At 51.1% G+C, this 16,149-nt stretch overlaps 1 protein-coding gene across 2 annotated transcripts in view; it reads right to left on the bottom strand.

Annotated features, from left to right (window-relative positions):
- The window catches only part of GALNT16 (polypeptide N-acetylgalactosaminyltransferase 16), a 93,377-nt gene that overhangs the window by 29,796 nt on the left and 47,432 nt on the right, over positions 1-16,149 (bottom strand). For both annotated transcript variants that reach the window (XM_059182431.1, XM_059182432.1), the window contains exons 3-4: positions 4,248-4,405; positions 757-855 (exon numbers count right to left, since the gene is read on the bottom strand). In XM_059182431.1, the coding sequence (XP_059038414.1) occupies positions 757-855; positions 4,248-4,405 (257 nt within the window). The remainder of the gene's footprint in view (positions 1-756; positions 856-4,247; positions 4,406-16,149) is intronic.

Below are 16,149 nucleotides of genomic sequence, written 5' to 3'. Positions count from 1 at the left end.
CTCCCCCATCACCCAGTTCAGGGACCGGCACACTAGCCAAGAGCCAAACTCCTGGGCCCTGGTGAGAGGCTGAGGAGGAGTGTGCCTCTCGGGCTCTTCCGAGGACCTGCTGACCCTGGGATGGCCAGATGGTTTGTGGAAACGGCCCCAGCTGAGTCACCAGGACAGGACCTGTAGCTGCTTAATAAGCCCCAGCTAGGGCGGGGAGGGGGAGGGATTGGCAGCCCCTAGCTGGGCCTGGGACGGCCGGCCTGCTTTCCTTCCCACCATCCTTCCTCTTCCTCTTCCTCCACTCACTGGGAAAGAAAACCCAAACTTCTTCAATCCCTGGAACAATCCAAATCCTATTCTCATTAAAGAAATGGGGTAAGCAGGAGTTAAACTTGACCACAGGGCCAAGTGAAGGAGGACACAGACCTCCCTCTGAATCCGTTGACCGGCACCTCCCAGGCTGGCATCCATCGTCCTGAGGCCTTCCGCGCCCATCCCTGACTCCCTCGGCTCCTGACCCTTGACTATCTGCCTCTGTCCTGCAGATCTGCCCTTGTCCTTGCGCATTCCTATAATCCCAGCCATATTTCTGGGGTCTCTCTGACCCCGATTCACCAGCTCCAGCTTCTCAGAAGGACAGGATTCCCACACCCTCTGGCCGGGCGCCCTGTCTCCATGTCCCCGTCCCCCCACCCCCCTCCCCGCCGGGGCTTGGCAGAGCTTCCTGAGGCCTCACGAAATGAGGGTCCCCGAGATGGGGCTTACCTCTTCACGGTGCGCAGGAGGGTAGAGCGGGCCTCATTGTGGAATGTGATGATGACGCTGGTGGCCGGCAGGTCCGCAGAGTAGGTTACAGACGGGCAACTGAGAATGGAGCACAGGGGTCAGAGGGCACCATGAGAGCCTCCTCAGGGCAGGCTTGAGGCCTTCTCTCTGTCCAGCCTGCTGCCCCCAGGAATACCTCTGTGGGACAGAGAAGGCAAACCTGAAGCCAGGCTGTGAGGCTGCCCTTCCCTGCCCACATTCCCCCGGCCCATTCAGCCTGGAGTCCTTGGAGGGAAGCCACAGGCCGAGGCAGCTTCCCAGGCCTGGTCATCTTTACCAAAGACCTTGCAGTCCCTGTCAATGAGCTGTTTAGAAGGGCCCTGACCTTCATGACTGTGTGGGCACCACTCCAGGCCTGGGGACGTAGCCCTGGGCCAGCAGCCGGATCTCCCTGCCTGCCAGAGAGAGACAAAATGAGGGAGACGGGGGGGGGGGGGGGCAGCCTCTGCTTTGTGTCTGGCATCCTGTAGCTTCTTTCTCTTCTCCTGGCTCACGACATTTGGAGGATCTGGAGAGGAATCGTCCCTCTCCTATCCTCCTGTGACTCCCTCCCTCTCGCTGCCCAGCAGGGACAGCTGGCTGGTGACCCGGGCCAGGGGCGCAGCCTCACCGCTCCAGGGGCCCGGACTCCTGGAGCACACAGAAGCCTCGAGAAGACCCTGAACAGTGCCTGCCAACCCCCGCGGCTCTGTGCTCCTCTTCTCCGTCTCACACCACATTTTTAGCCATTGGCTTCCCCCTCCTCAGGAAAGGGAATTAAAACAATCCATTCCTGCCAGCCTCCATCCCGGTCGCTTCCGCGGATGCTTTTGTGCGTGTTCCTGGGGCCGGCGGCGGGAAGGCAGCTGGTTTTCATGACAATCTTCTTTATTACAATTGCTCTCCGACTATTCCAGCAGGGACGGTTTTTTCATTCCGGCATTCACGCCCTGACAGCAGCTTACAGCTGAATTCCCAGGCCCATTTCCTGCCCGGCAGAGCAGACGGGGTCAGTAAGGCAGGAGTCCCACCAGCCCGGGACCCCCATGGGAGGAATCCTGTGAGGCTTTGGTGTAGGGAGTAGGGGGGTGGGGTGGAGGGGTAGGGAAATTCACCTCTGCCCCCTGAGAAGCCAGGCTTCCCAAGTGCATCCTCCCAGAGGTGTGTAGACTGGGGTGGGGTGACTGCTGAGATGGGGAGAAGCAGCCACCTCTGGCCTTCCGGGCCCCCCAGCACTGACCTCTAGGGTCAGTGACTATGAACCCCAACCCTCTGGTGCCCAGGAAGGAGAGAATCTGGATAGTGATGCCCATTCTTCACCTGAAAGGGGCCAACCTACCCGTACCCCATCTGGAGAGTTGACTTGACGTCCTCCCGACCGGCCTCCTCTAACTCTCCCCCGCTCTGCATTTCTCTGGGATTTACAACTGTGATGATGGGAATTTATCCTGGTCCCAGGAACCAAGAGCCTCTGAAGAGGTTGGCCCCAGGCCTGTGTTTCAAGTTTGGGGCTGATAGGGCTTTTTCTTTGTGATGCAAGGAGGTCTGTCTTGCCTGGTCTCTCTGTTCCCCTTGAGGGGGGCTCCCTAGACTGAGGGCTGGACTAGGAACTAGCCTGACCATTTAGAGACCAGCAGAAGCTGCAGTCTGGAGGGAGAAGAGCAAGGCTCACCCCAGCACCTGAGAGCCCTTACCTCTGTCCGTTGCTCCTCCTACACACGCATGCGCGGGCACCCGCACCCCCACCCCACCCCATCCACCTCAGGCTTCTGGGAGGGCTGGCAGCCACACGGGAGCAGGAAGGGAGGTTGGCCTCAACACCCCTGCTTTGGATTCGAAGAGTCTCATTTTAAAACGCGTGTCATCCCAAGAGGGATTCCTCCTTTAAGTTTTTCAGTGAACACCTGAGAAGGTATGAGGGGGGCTTCATGGGAGGGAGGGCAGAGGTGATCCAGGCTAACCCTGTATCCGTTCAAAGATTTGGGTCCGTAGAATCTCCAGGCCTTGGGGTCAAGGTTTGCCATGGCCAGGGTTGCCAGGAAAAGTCCTCAAGTAGGGCTGTGTGGACATAGTCTTGTAGGCCCCACAGTGCAGGTGGACTCTGCACCAGGACTGACTGAGAAAGAACTGAGATCTGAGCTGGCCATTGGACCTGGGCGGGGGGTGAGTCTTTCTGAGTGGCAGGATAATTGTCGTACTTGGTAGCATGAGTTTCTGGAGGCTGGCAGTGCTGATGTCAGGACAGTTAGGACAGTCTGGGGCTCCCCCAACTCCATGTCCATCTCACCCTGAAGGCTGCCCAGTCCATTGGATTTCAAGCTCCCTTCCAAGGTGCTAGAAGCATGTCCTCTTCTCTTATCTCTCACACTCCTTTTGTGCTGCGGAGGACCCGCTTCAGAAGGAAAATCAATCTTGACCTGCATCATCCCCACCTACCCTTAGACCAGGACCAGCCTGGTGCTAGGTACACAGCTGAGTCCCACACAGCCCTCGTTGGTCACTCAATACTGCAGGCACGTGGCTGAGTCTGCTTCAACAATCCTGTGTGCACAGAGCACAGAGGAAGCCTCCAAACCAGCCTGGGTTGGCAAGGAACCTTCCCCAGACGAGAGGTCACTGAGAAGAATTATGCAAATGCAAGTGGGGGGGGGGGTTGGGCAGGGGAAACTGTGTGCGTAGATGAGGGGAGGGACAGGAAAGTAGAAGACTGTGGGAGTATCGAGTCCTAGGTGAAAAGGAGCAGTGGCTCAGGGCCAGGAGAGGTGGCTTATGCTTCAGGGTAAGGACTTCAGACTGTTTCCAGAGGTGAGGGTAGGAAGAGGGCACTGGAGATGGTGACTATGATCTAGACAGGACACATCACGGGCCTGAACCAAGGAGGGGGCGTGGATGGCTTGCCCAAAGTTGGTCACTCACACCAAGTGGAGTCAGAGTGGGGATCATTGTGGAAGGTGTCCTTGGTCCTGCTTTGGGGCCTCTCCCACCTACCACACTGGGAGAACCAAGAGCAAGGCTGGGAAGCGTTTCTGGGAATTGCTGAGGAAATGGGGGCCACAGGGCAGGAAGAGGAGAAGGACAGGGATTCTGATGCCCAGAATCCCTTGCACAGTGTGGGCAGGGTCGGTGGCCCCTCTTCACCTCAGGCATCATCGGCAGGCCCACCCACCCGCTCCGACCTCCCTGTGGTCCCGTGGCAGCTCACGCTCCCTGGGACTCCAGACTGAGGTGCTGAGGGGCCTTACCGGCGCCCACCGAGTCTCCTTGGCCATCTCAGGCCCTCTGGAAGTCAGTGAAACAGAGGAGACAAGAGAATAACTGAGAGTGAGGGTTTGAGGGTCTTGACAACCAGACAGAGTCTGAAGAAATCTTTCTCATTTCCTCAGTCCATGTGAGGAACGGAAGTGAGCTCACAGGTGCCGGCCCTTCCCTCCAGGGCACAAGAGAGGCTGTACCTGTAATGGCGGGTGTCCCGGATGGCTCGGTCGGGGCTCAGCTTGTCACTCTCCAGCTGGTTGAAGGCATGTTGCCTGTAAGGGTCCTCTCCGGGCTTCAGCTGCTTGGCTGCCAGGTACGCCTTCTCATCGAAGCCTCTGGAAGGTGTTCCTGTCACCTGAGACAAAGGTCAGCATCAGAGGGGTGAGAGGCAGGAGGATAAAGCAGCCACTGTGTGGGGCCAGCAGCGTTAACCTCATTTGTACCTTATCCCAACTCTGTGAGCAGGAGATGGTTATTTCCCCCCCTTGTACAGATAGGGAAACTGAAGCTCAAGAAGTTAAAAAAAGTACCCCCACGTGTACAGGGAGCATATGGAAATTCTCTGTACTTCATGTTCTGTTTTATGCCCCTAAAGTTCTGGATTCATACCAGTTGTTCCGATCCTTAAGGTCAGTCTCTTGAACAGTGGTCTTTGTTGGATTTGGAGAAGGTGACCCCCAATATGAAGTGTCCTGAGGGGACCACCAGCCAAGCTGTTGGTTGCCAAGCAACATACAGTATCCTAGGGATGAACTTGGGCCTGACACAAGACTGGGCATGCAGTGCGACACCAAGAGTTTAGACGAGCTGCTGTGTTTAGAGTTTAGAGTTTAGAGAGCTACCTGTGAGGACACACAGGCCCCTCGTGGCTCGTGCTAGAGCTGTCAGAACACGAACGCAGTCAGTGATGCCTCTTCTCGGGGATGGTGCTTGCTGCTGACCTCGCCCCATGTCAGAGCGGCTGGCTCACTGCTGCTAAGTGCCAGGGAGTGAGGGATGACATTGGCCATGGCCCAGCCCCTCTTCTCTTAGCCACACCCCACTCTGTGCTCCCAAAGTCCCCCCATGAAAGACCCTGGGGAAGGACACATCTGAGATGAATGGAGAGACAGATGGATCTTGACATCTCATTATTTGAACCAAACTCTGGGCTAGATGTTCCCCCAGAGTGCCTCGAAATAGCATCAACCACTAGTGAGCATATCCACTGCAACCCTTCCACCTGCCCGGCAGCCCAGGCTGGACCTGTGGGCCCCCAGAGATAGCAGGAAGGTAGGTGAGGACTGTTCAGACCCAGAACTCTGCTTGAGGACCCCATCACAGGCCTCGCCCCAGAGTGATGGTCCCTGGAAGGCAGCCAGACCTGGGGAAAGGAGACCGAGGTGCTGGGTGATACTGGGGGACATCCACAGCAGCCCAGGGCCTCCATGAAAGCCTACCCCGGGCCTCACCAGACCAGAAGGCAGAAGGCTCCAGGGGGCTAATAGCTCCTTCAAGGATGCCTGTCTGTTGAGTTCTGGCCTCCAGGGGCATCCTGTGCTAGGAGCCAGCCCCTGAGCTCCTCAGGTCGGAGCTGGTGAGAGGGCTTTCCTTGCGTCCACCAGGCCCAGCCCCATGCTAGACACAAGTGCTCAGGACAGTGATCACCTCTGTGGTGGCCATGCTGTGACTGATACTTGGAGTTGGTGCTACACCAAGGGTTGGACATATGTGGCACAGCCCCCATGGGCTGGAAATCCATGGAAGGAGGGAGGGAGAAGGAGAGGAAGTCTGTTTTGACCGGAGCCTTGGATTGCTAGAAGGACCCAAACTGTCCAACTTTGAGAGTGAGCATGAGAGGTCCTCTGGGTCCTCTGGGTCCTTCCCACCTGGGAGAAGGAGGGACGCTAACTCTGCCCCCACAATTCCTCCCAGCCCAGGTCAGAGAAATGGAAAGCAGCCTCCAGTTGATGTCCTAGGTAAAATAAAAGAAAAACTGCAGAAACTCCCAAACAGAGAATATGCCACTGAATTATCCTGCGAGGCAACTGTGGGAAATAACTGTGCTTGCTTATTTAGGACTTCTGGCCACACTGCGGGCTCAGGAAGCCTCTGGGTCTTCATCCCACACTCACCCATCACCCAAGAAACATGGATTGAGAGCTGTGCATCTACCACTAGGCCTTGGGACACCCCTCAGCAAGTTCCAAGGCCTATCTGATCATTCATTCATTTGTTTAAGAATGCTTGAATTCAGGGCGCCTGGGTGGCTCAGTGGGTTAAGTGTCTGCCTTCGGCTCAGGTCATGATCTCAGGGTCCTGGGATCGAGCCCTGCATCAGGCTCTCTGCTCAGCAGGGAGCCTGCTTCTCCCTCTCTCTCCACCTACCTCTCTGCCTACTTGTGATCTCTGTCTGTCAAATAAATAAATAAAATCTTTAAAAAAAAAAAAAGAATGCTTGAATTCTTTCCCATCCCAGCCTGCTGCCTTCCTGAGCCTCAAGGCCTCAGGTGAAGCTTCCTCAGGGCTGTACAGAATATTGTGGAAGACAGAGGGCTGGGCCAAGGTGCACCAGAGAAGTTCCCTCCAGGGCCTCCAGACTGTGCTAGACATCCTCAAAGATGCTGTTCAGAAGCATCTTCTGCTCCCTTCTGCAGACGCATAGCCTGGGTGATGCTCCAATGGTCCTCCAAGGTCAGACCCTTCACCTATGAGCTGCCTTCTTCATGTGTGAAGAAGGGTGCTGGGGAGACACAGTCCCTTCCCCCTCCCAGAGATCTTAGCCTTGCTTTCACATTGACCTACATCTCTGGGGCCTGCAGCTGAAACCCCAGCCGGCCCCGAGTCAGCCAAGTGGAGGGGACACGGAGGAAGGACTGTAACTTCCTGTCTCCCTGGAGCCTCCCTGGCCTCTCCTTGAAGTGACCCAGAGCTCTTCTACCTGTTCACAAGCCCACACTGCAGCTCATTTTCTCCCAACTCTTGAACGCTCCTTGCCCTTTGGCCCTGTTCTTTGATCTTGAGACTTTCAGGACTTTGACTCTCCCCTGGGTTCTGCAAACTCAACATCTCAAAACAAATTCGGCACTGAAGAACAAAGCTGCTGCTTCTCCTGCATTGCCTGTTGCAGAGGTGGGAAGTCCCAGCCTCCTGGTCCTCCCAGGAACACACGCAAGGGTCACCTGTGATGTCCTCCCTGATGCTCCATAGCCGGACCGAGACCACTGCCTTGTGTATCCACAGCGGTGTCCTATGGGCTCACCACTGGTGCTGAATCAACAAATATTTCCTCCAAGTCTAGTGTGTGCAGACACCGTGCAAGAGGCTGGGAAGATGGAAATAAACAAAAGCACTACAGACCCCAGAAATCTGGGACCCTGGATCACCCCTCACAGCTCCCCCGTCCCATGCTGGACATGGCCACGCAAGATCAGGAAGAAACCCTCACCCTCAACCTCAGATCATGGGTAGCTGCAGAAGTGGCCATGGAAGCCGGTCCCACCCGAACTCTAGCTGGAACAGGAGTCCAGGGATGGGGCACGTGCCACACACTGGGGACCAGGGAATGCTATTCCCCTTCTCCCCAGTTTTCCCACTCATACTGCTTACTAAGCACGCTGGCTAGGGGTCAATGCATCTTTTGGCTCTAGGCTGCGGGACTGTGAGGAGCTATATAGGGATCAACCTGGGAGACCCGAGATCCTGGGCTTGGAGCCAGGTGGAGTCATTCTATGGGACTTGTCCTGCTGCCCTTTCTGGAGGGGATGAGGGTGCTTGGAGCTGCTTGTGGAATTCACAGACATCTGTGCTTTTCTGCTCTTTCTTGTATACTAGATGGTAAAAAAGAGCTCCCAGCGCCCAGCATATAGTAGGTACTGAACGGATGTTTGCAGAATAAAGGAATGAATGAGAGAGAATGAATGAATACCTAAATAATGTCCCTGCTCTTACCTATACTTACCTATAATCAACAATAAACTTACCTATAATCAACAGGGGAGAAAACCACAGTGAACAAAAAGGAATCCTCTGACAGGTCACATGATCTTCAGGGGCTTCCCCTCTCCCTCTCCCTCCGCACAGGCCCCGGCAGAGCTCACAGTGGCCCAGGACACTATGAGCGGGGACCCAGTTCCCTCAGGGGCTCGGGTTCTGGTGTTGTTCCCTCCCTGGCTCTGGTCTGGCCACACCAGCCTCCTTATGCTCCTTGAGCCTGCTGGCTCCCTTCCCCTCAACCCTTCTGTTCTTCTCTTTTCTGGAGGGCTCTTCCAGATGTCTGCACGGCTCCCTCCTTCACCCCACTGCAAGGCTCTGCTCAAACCTCACTTCTCCTGTGAGCCTTCCCTAGCCGCCCCCCTACCTGTAACACTATGACCCGAGCTCCACATTCCCTATCCTACTGCCTTGTTCTCAATTTCCTTCTAGCACTGGCTGTCATCTGATGTTCTAGGTATATTTTGCTTAGTTATTTTGTCTTTCTGACTGCTTCTCCCCACAAGAATATGAGAGTCGCCAGGGCAGGGATCATCTGTTTTATTTAATGCTGGATCCCAAAACCTGGAACAGTGCCTGTTGGTAGGATTCTAAATCAATGGTTAATGAATACGTGAGCAATTAACGGTCATGACCCTACTCGTCCCCTTGTGCACTTGGCTAACACATTCCTTGGAATGGACGTGGACCAAGTTGGTGGCAGGGTAGTTTCTGCTTGCCTTGGGGATCTCCTTCCCACTCATGTCTCCTGGCAGGACTGTTAATCACTGTCCTCCTGTCCTATCTGGACCACCACAACCACGGTGGGCACAAGGCCCAGGCGAGGCTGATCTCTTACAGAGTCTGGTAAAGCAATCGTCATTTGACTCAGCCTGGGCCAATTGGAATCCACGCTGAGACTGAGCTATAAGATGAGCTCATTTTGTCATCACTGCTAAACATGGAAGGCAAGTCCTCTTATCTATTACATAGAGAAATTTTGCCTGGAGAATGAAGCCAAGAAGAAACAATCAGAGCCAAGAGACAGAAAGAAAGAGCTATAGTGATATTACTTAGGATTCCCTGGGGCTGTTATATTGGATCCCAGTTCATCTTGGAGTTTTGTGGGGTTTTTTGTATATGTTTATATCTATCTGCCTATTACCTTCCTACCTACCTACTTGTCTACCTGCTACCTCTCTGTTCCATCTTTTTTTTTTTTTTTTTTTTTTGCTGAAACTAGTTTGAGTTGACTATCTTCTCTAATAACCAAAAATACAGAGATGTCAGTCCTTCAGTCGCTGCAATGAATAGAAAACCATTCTCCAAAAGTATGAAACAAGGGCACCTACGTGGCTCAGTCGATTAAGAATCTGCCTTCCGCTCAGGTCATGATCCCAGGGTCCTGGGGTTGAGCTCTAATTTGGCCTCCCCGCTCAGTGGGGAGTCTGCTTCTCCCTCTCCCTCTCCTGCTCCCCCAGCTTGTGCTCTCAACCAAGCACATACACACTCTATCTCTCAAATAAATAAATAAATAAATATTTTTTTTAAGTAAGAAACAAAATAAAAAACCAGCACCTCTGGGTGGCTCAGTGGGTTAAGCCTCTGCCTTTGGCTCAGGTCATGATCTCAGGGTCCTGGGATCCAGCCCCACATTGGGCTCTCTGCTCAGCAGGGAGCCTGCTTCCCCCTCTCTCTCTGCCTGCCTCTCTGCCTACTTGTGACCTCTCTCTATCAAATAAAAAAAATAGAATAAAATCTTTTTAAAAAAATCAAAAAACAGAACAAAAAAATGAGCCATCGATGGCAATGACAGTTTGGTGGCAGCCATCCATTCCAGGACACCAGGATGATCCTTAGCATCCAGCCCAGCGACTTGAGCCTCCAGTCCGGTGAGGCATTCCCTGCCTTCCCCAGCACGAAGAGCTGTGGTCAGGGTTTCAGATTGGGGGGTTCCAACCGGACCACAATTTAAGGGACTCTTGAGTTGCCCGGGCAAGGAAGGAGGGTAGGGAGATGGTGAGTGACAGCCTGCTGGGCCTCCCACAGCCCTCCAGCCTCCTCCAAGAACTCTCGGCCAAGGCTTCCTCCCCGGTCTGTCCTTTTGGGAAGCACTTCCATATCCAACAAGGTCAATCACATCCGAAATTGTATAAGCTGAAATAATGACTCTGCTCTATAAAATGGGAAGAATTCTGTCTCATCTTGGAGAGTTTTATTTTCAGTCCGTCACTTCCGTTAAACTTTGAATCTTGCCTGACTGGCTTCAGTTTTTTTCCAGCTAGATTTGCTTACTTCTTCTTGACTGCTAATTTAGGAAACAAACAGCAAAGGGGAAGGTTTAAAATAAGAAAGGAAAATATTTTCCACATCGTTTTTTATCAAAAACAGTTCAACCCAAATCCCCAAGCCCTGTAAACTTTCTTTTAAAGCATCCATGCACCTCTAAATTGTAGATTTAAACAACTCACACTCCTTTTAAATAACTGCTGCCTAATTTCCTTTTACTGCCAGTAAAACAGGTACCTGCTGGGCTGGCCTTTCACTCAAGTTCAATGAAACTGCAAATAAAAAGGCCCTGGTCCTATTTTGTGGACGGCTCCTGACTTCTTTCCTGAGTCTGCTCTAAACCCCAAACACCTGGCGAACAAAATGTGATTTCCAGCCACTCCCCTCTCCCCTGGGAACAAAGCCTCATCTGATGCTGCAGTCCCAAGTTGAAAGACTGCCATTCATCAGGAAGGCTGGGAAACCAGTACATGATTCACCAGCTCTGAGGGCAAGGTGTCAGGTTCCACCTCTCCCAAATGAAAAGGCGGGTCCCACCGGGCCTCCCCACAAGCAAGCCGCTGGGTTCCAGGGAGGCAGCCAACTCCCTCTGGCCTGCCTGCCCTTCTATCCAACCAGACAAGATGCTAGGGCTGGCACAGGGCTGGGGATCTCAGCTTGGGTACAGGAAACCTCGCCTGGGTATCAAGGGTCCCTCAGGGGCCTGCCCCAGACATGTCTCCTCTCACATGGTCTCCAAAGCAGTTATGGAAGGGTTACCAGCCAGGCCTTTGAAATCTGACAGCTCTGGGGTAGAAGGCTGGTGTTTACTGCTCTCTGGCCTTGGGAAGACACTTACCCATTCTGAGTGTGCTTCTCCATCTGGAAAAATGGGGATTATTGTGAGGATTAAAGGAGACGATGTAAATAACGTGCTTAGCACACTATCTGGCACATAAATTATAATTATTAATTATGTTTTTGCTCTCCTGCCTTTTTACCAGTTGTTCTCCACCTTGGCTACACGAAGAATCGGAAGATTTTAAAAATCCCAATATCCAGGCCCTACCCAAGACCAATTCAATCAGACTCTCTACAGGTGGGAGACTAGGGTCAGGAGTTCTTAAAGCTCTCCAGGTATTCAGCCTAGCAAGGCTGAGCCGCTGCTTTATAGAGATGCACAATGGTGAGCTGGTGAAATCACAGGACCAAGCACCAGATGGGACCTTGGAGGCCATCTCCCCTGACCCTCTTCCCAAGGAGCCTCACAGCGAGTCTGGGTTTTGGCCTCTGTATTGCTTCTCCATCAGCAAAGCCAACTGGACTCAGCTGGAGCCTTTGTTGTTGCTATAGAAACCACCACCTTGCAACACAGGCCCACATGCCCTGAAGGCTCTAGTTCAATTCCACACCGAGGAGCACAGGGTAAGGGCCTCCTGGGAAGCCCAGCTTGGGCTTCCAGTTAGATCTGCCACCACAGCCCAATTTCTCTGGGCACGCTGATGACCGCCCAGCCTTATGACGCCAGTGGTCTCATCAAGAAAGAGGGAGAGTGCATTCCCCAGATGGTCTCTGTTCAGGAAGATTCCTGGTCTAATCAAGATCCTCAGGTCCCATTCTCCACACTTCGCTTGGCTCAGGGGTCATCCAGGGATGGAGGGATTCTGAAGGCGGACCATGCTAGGGACGTGTGGTGGGATAGCTCAGTTTCCAGCCGCAAATTGGTTTACCCAGCCTGAGTAGTACAGAACCTGCCACCCCTCAACCCCACCCCCCGTCACAGCTGCTGCTGAGCATAAGGAACTAGGAGGGCTCTCCTGCAGTCGTAAGTTGAAGCTGACTGCTCCCTGGGGGCCTACCGTGAGCTGGGTGCTATGCTAGGTGCTTATTTCCAGCTTCAAGTAGTCCTGCCAAATAGGTGCTCTCTTGATCTTGCAGTAACAGTAGTGGAAACTGAGGCCCGGGGAGATAAAAGAGCATGCCAAGGTCACATCGCTGCCGAGTGGCCGGGCTGGGCCTGGAATCAAGCCCGTCTGGCTGCAGGGCCTAAGTACAAAGCTTTCTCTGTCTGTCTTGAGACTACTCCTAGGCACAGATGGGCTCAGCACCCCCTTCCAGTTCTGAGTCCCTCGGCTCCAAAACAAGCTGGCCTCTGGTGCCCAGAACACAACCAGGCCCTGACAAGTGCAGGCTGGAGGCTGCCTCCCCACTGTGCCCAGGGTTCTGAGCATCCGCTCATGGCTCAGAGGCGGACCTGCCCAGTGCAGTCATCTCTTGGCTTGCCATGGGCATGGAAACACTTCTCTGCTTTGGCTAGAAAGGACACGGAAAAAGTGAGAAGTATGAGAGTTTGTATTAGTCAGACCCAAACAGCACATAACCCAATTTCCTTGGGCCAGCTGGGGCCCTCCTTGGTCTTCCCAGCCAGGCACGTCCTCAGGGTCCTGATGACCTTGCAGCTACAGCCGCAGAAAAAGGGGACAAAGCCAAATCCTCTTCCGCTTCTTGTCTGCTTGAAGGTACCAAACCCCCCACCCCCAAAACTGTGCCAGGATCTGCGGCCAAGAGAAAGGAAGTGAGCAGAAGGAACAGCAGAGACAGGGCCACCTCGGGGCTCCCCAGACCCCCTACAACCACCCTTCCAGCGAAAACACGGTGCAGATCACGCAAGTGTCACATGTCCGTGTCTGTAGGTTATCGGTGAATTTCTGTGTTTCGTCTTCAGTCTACTGAACTTGAACCCATTGGATATTAACTGGAAAAATACAAGCAAGCGCAGGCCATGTACTACACAGAACACATTCAGTATGACGATTTCAAGAGCGTCAGCAGCCTCTTGCCTCACCCACTAAGGATCCCAGCTGGGCCAGGATCAAATCCCACCAGTCAGTACTCAGCAGGGGCTGATTGTGGCCTGGTGCCTCAGTTTATATCACTTTTTTTTTTTTTTTAAGTTTATATCATTTTTTAGAACAAAGAGCCAAATTAGTTTAGTGAGCTGGCACTGTACGTTATTGGCATGGTAGGTCAAGTTTAGAAGTACATTACCTGTACTTTGTATATGATTAATATAATTAGTATAATTAAACAATTACGTTGTACCCTCTGAGAGAGAGAGGATTCATTACAAAGACAGACTTTTAAAATCAAATTAAGCAAAAAGCAAAAGGAGGGGAAGGGGAACAGGAAAAAAGAAGCCCGGCTCATGTGACTTTCTTCAAGGGGCAGTGCGGGGGGCGAGTACAACTTGTGTCCCTAGATTGGCACCTCCCCCTACAGCCCAGCATTTTACTTAGGTACAGTATACAAAATGACCATAAAATCTGGAAACAGGGCTAATACTAAGATTTTCTTTTTTAATGAACAGAGTCCTTTTGATGAATTCTTCTAGGATATGCTAAAGATGCGGGGTTAAAAACATTTTTTTTTAAAGATTTTGTTGATTTATTTGTTAGAGAGATAGAGCACAAGCAGGGGGAGCATCAGGCAGAGGGAGAAGCAGAACCGCCATTGAGCAGGGAGCCTGATGCAGGACTCGATCCCAGGAACCTGGGATCATGCATGACCTGAGCCAAAGGCAGATGTTTAACTGACTAAGCCACCCAGGTGTCCCAGGATGCTGTTTTATTCAAGCAGAAATCAGAGGCACAGATCATGGCTGGGATCAATCGAAACAAAGGGTTATGCATCTCATTCTAATAAGCCGTAACACAATGACTATGTCATACATTGCAATGTAACCTAAATGAACCGCTTAATCTATATGTTTGTCCATGTTCTCCTTGATGACCAACCTGTAGTTTAAAAAGAGCCTTAACATGAAATGTAGCTCATTCTTGAAAAAGTCTCAGTGATACAAAGATGTAAATCCTCCCTACTTCATTTACAAACTTCATGAAATCCTGATCAAATAACAACTGTATTGGGGGTGGTGGGGAGAGAGGGGGATTCAGCTGGAAGAATTTGAACAGCAATGTACAATCAGAAAAAATCTGAAAAAAATTGAAGATAGGGGGCGATTGGGTGGCTCAGTGAGTTAAAGCCTCTGCCTTCAGCTCAGGTCATGATCCCAGGGTCCTGGGATCGAGCCCCGCATCGGGCTCTCTGCTCTGCAGGGAGCCTGCTTCCTCCTCTCTCTCTGCCTGCCTCTCCGCCTACTTGTGATCTCTGTCTGTCAAATAAATAAATAAAATCTTAAAAAAAAAAAATTGAAGATAGGGAAATAGACCTACCAGATATTAAGACATATGAAAGATTGCAGACTTTATATAGCAAGATACTACTGGTATAAAGCCAAACAAATCAATAAAAGAAAACAGAGAGGTTAGAAATAGAACCAAGTACATATGGAGGGTTGGCACAAGGTACAGTTGCATTTCGAATAGCAGGGGGAAGAGAGAGACATACTATTCAGTGACTGATGTTAGGAAAAGTGACCAGACAATAGAGAAACAAATAATGCTGAATTTATTTTTTAAGCCAAAATAAATTCTAGGTGGCTCAAAATTTTAAAAAACTAGGGGTGCGTGGCTGGCTCAGTCGGTGGAGCATGTGATTACTGATCTGGAGGTTGTGAGTCTGAGGCCCATGTTGCGGGTAGAGATTACTTAAAAATTAAAAAATCTTTAAAAAAGTAAAGTAAAATAAAAAAGAAACTAAAATGTATGAAGAAAAAAATTACTTTTTGTTTTTGTTTTTTGCAATCTCAGATATAAAATCCAAATGTTACCCAAAAAAATGTACATAAAGATTTAAAAATGTTATAAGGCTAAAAATACGACAAAGTCAAGATACATACATCATGCTGGTATAAAAATATTAACCAAATATAGGCCAAAGAACTAACTCCTTCAATATGCAAAGAGCTTTTATAAATCAATGAAAAAAGAACCAATAATTCAAAAGAAAGGTAGACAAAAAGGATATGAACAAGTAGTTCATAGAAATGTGAAATACAAATGACCAATAAGAAATGAAAGAGGGGTACCTGGGTGTCTCAGTAGGTTGGGCATGGACTCTTGGTTTCAGCTTGGCTCATGATCTCATGGGCTGTGGGATGGAGCCCCTGTGGGGCTCCGGCTTTTTGGGGAGTCTGCTTGAAGGATTTGCTCCCTGTGCCCCTCCCCCACTACAAGCCCATGTGTGTGTTCACGTGCGTGCTCACTCTCTCTCTTTCTCTCAATTTCTGTGAATGAGTCTTTTTAAAAAATATTTTATTTATTTATTTGACAGAGAGAGAGATCACAAGTAGGCAGAGAGGCAGGCAGAGAGAGGGGGAAAGCAGGCTCCCCGCTAAGCAGGGAGCCCCATGCGGGACTGATCCCAGGACCCTAAGACCATGACCAGAGCTGAAGGCAGAGCATTAACCCACTGAGCCACCCCGGTGCCCCTCTGTGAATGAGTCTTTTAAAAAAAGGAGAAATGACAGGGTGCCTGGGTGGCTCAGTGGGTTAAGCACCTGCCTTCGGCTCAGGTCATGATCTCAGGGTCCTGGGATCAGTCCGGCATGGGGCTCCCTGCTTAGCGGGGAGCCTGCTTTCCCCCTCTCTCTGCCTGCCTCTCTGCCTACTTGTGATCTCTCTCTCTCTCTGTCAAATAAATAAAAAAATATTTTTTTAAAAAGGAGAAATGAAAGATATTCAACTTCACTGATTATTAAATGCAAATTAGAATAAGATAATTTCTTACTAATTTGGCATATCCAAGAATAATTATATATAATGCTCAGGATTTTGAAAGTTTGAAGAAATAGAAGTCCTTATATGTTAATAGTTTATAAATTGCTATGACCAAGATCATTTGACAACATCACTTTATTCTTTTTTTTTAAAGATTTTATTTATTTATATGAGAGAGAGCGTGATTTGGGGGGAGGAACAG

The sequence above is a fragment of the Mustela lutreola genome, chromosome 7, assembly GCF_030435805.1.
Source record: "Mustela lutreola isolate mMusLut2 chromosome 7, mMusLut2.pri, whole genome shotgun sequence".
NCBI classification, from domain to species: Eukaryota; Metazoa; Chordata; class Mammalia; order Carnivora; family Mustelidae; genus Mustela; species Mustela lutreola.
This window is presented reverse-complemented; position numbering and strand designations above follow the sequence as displayed.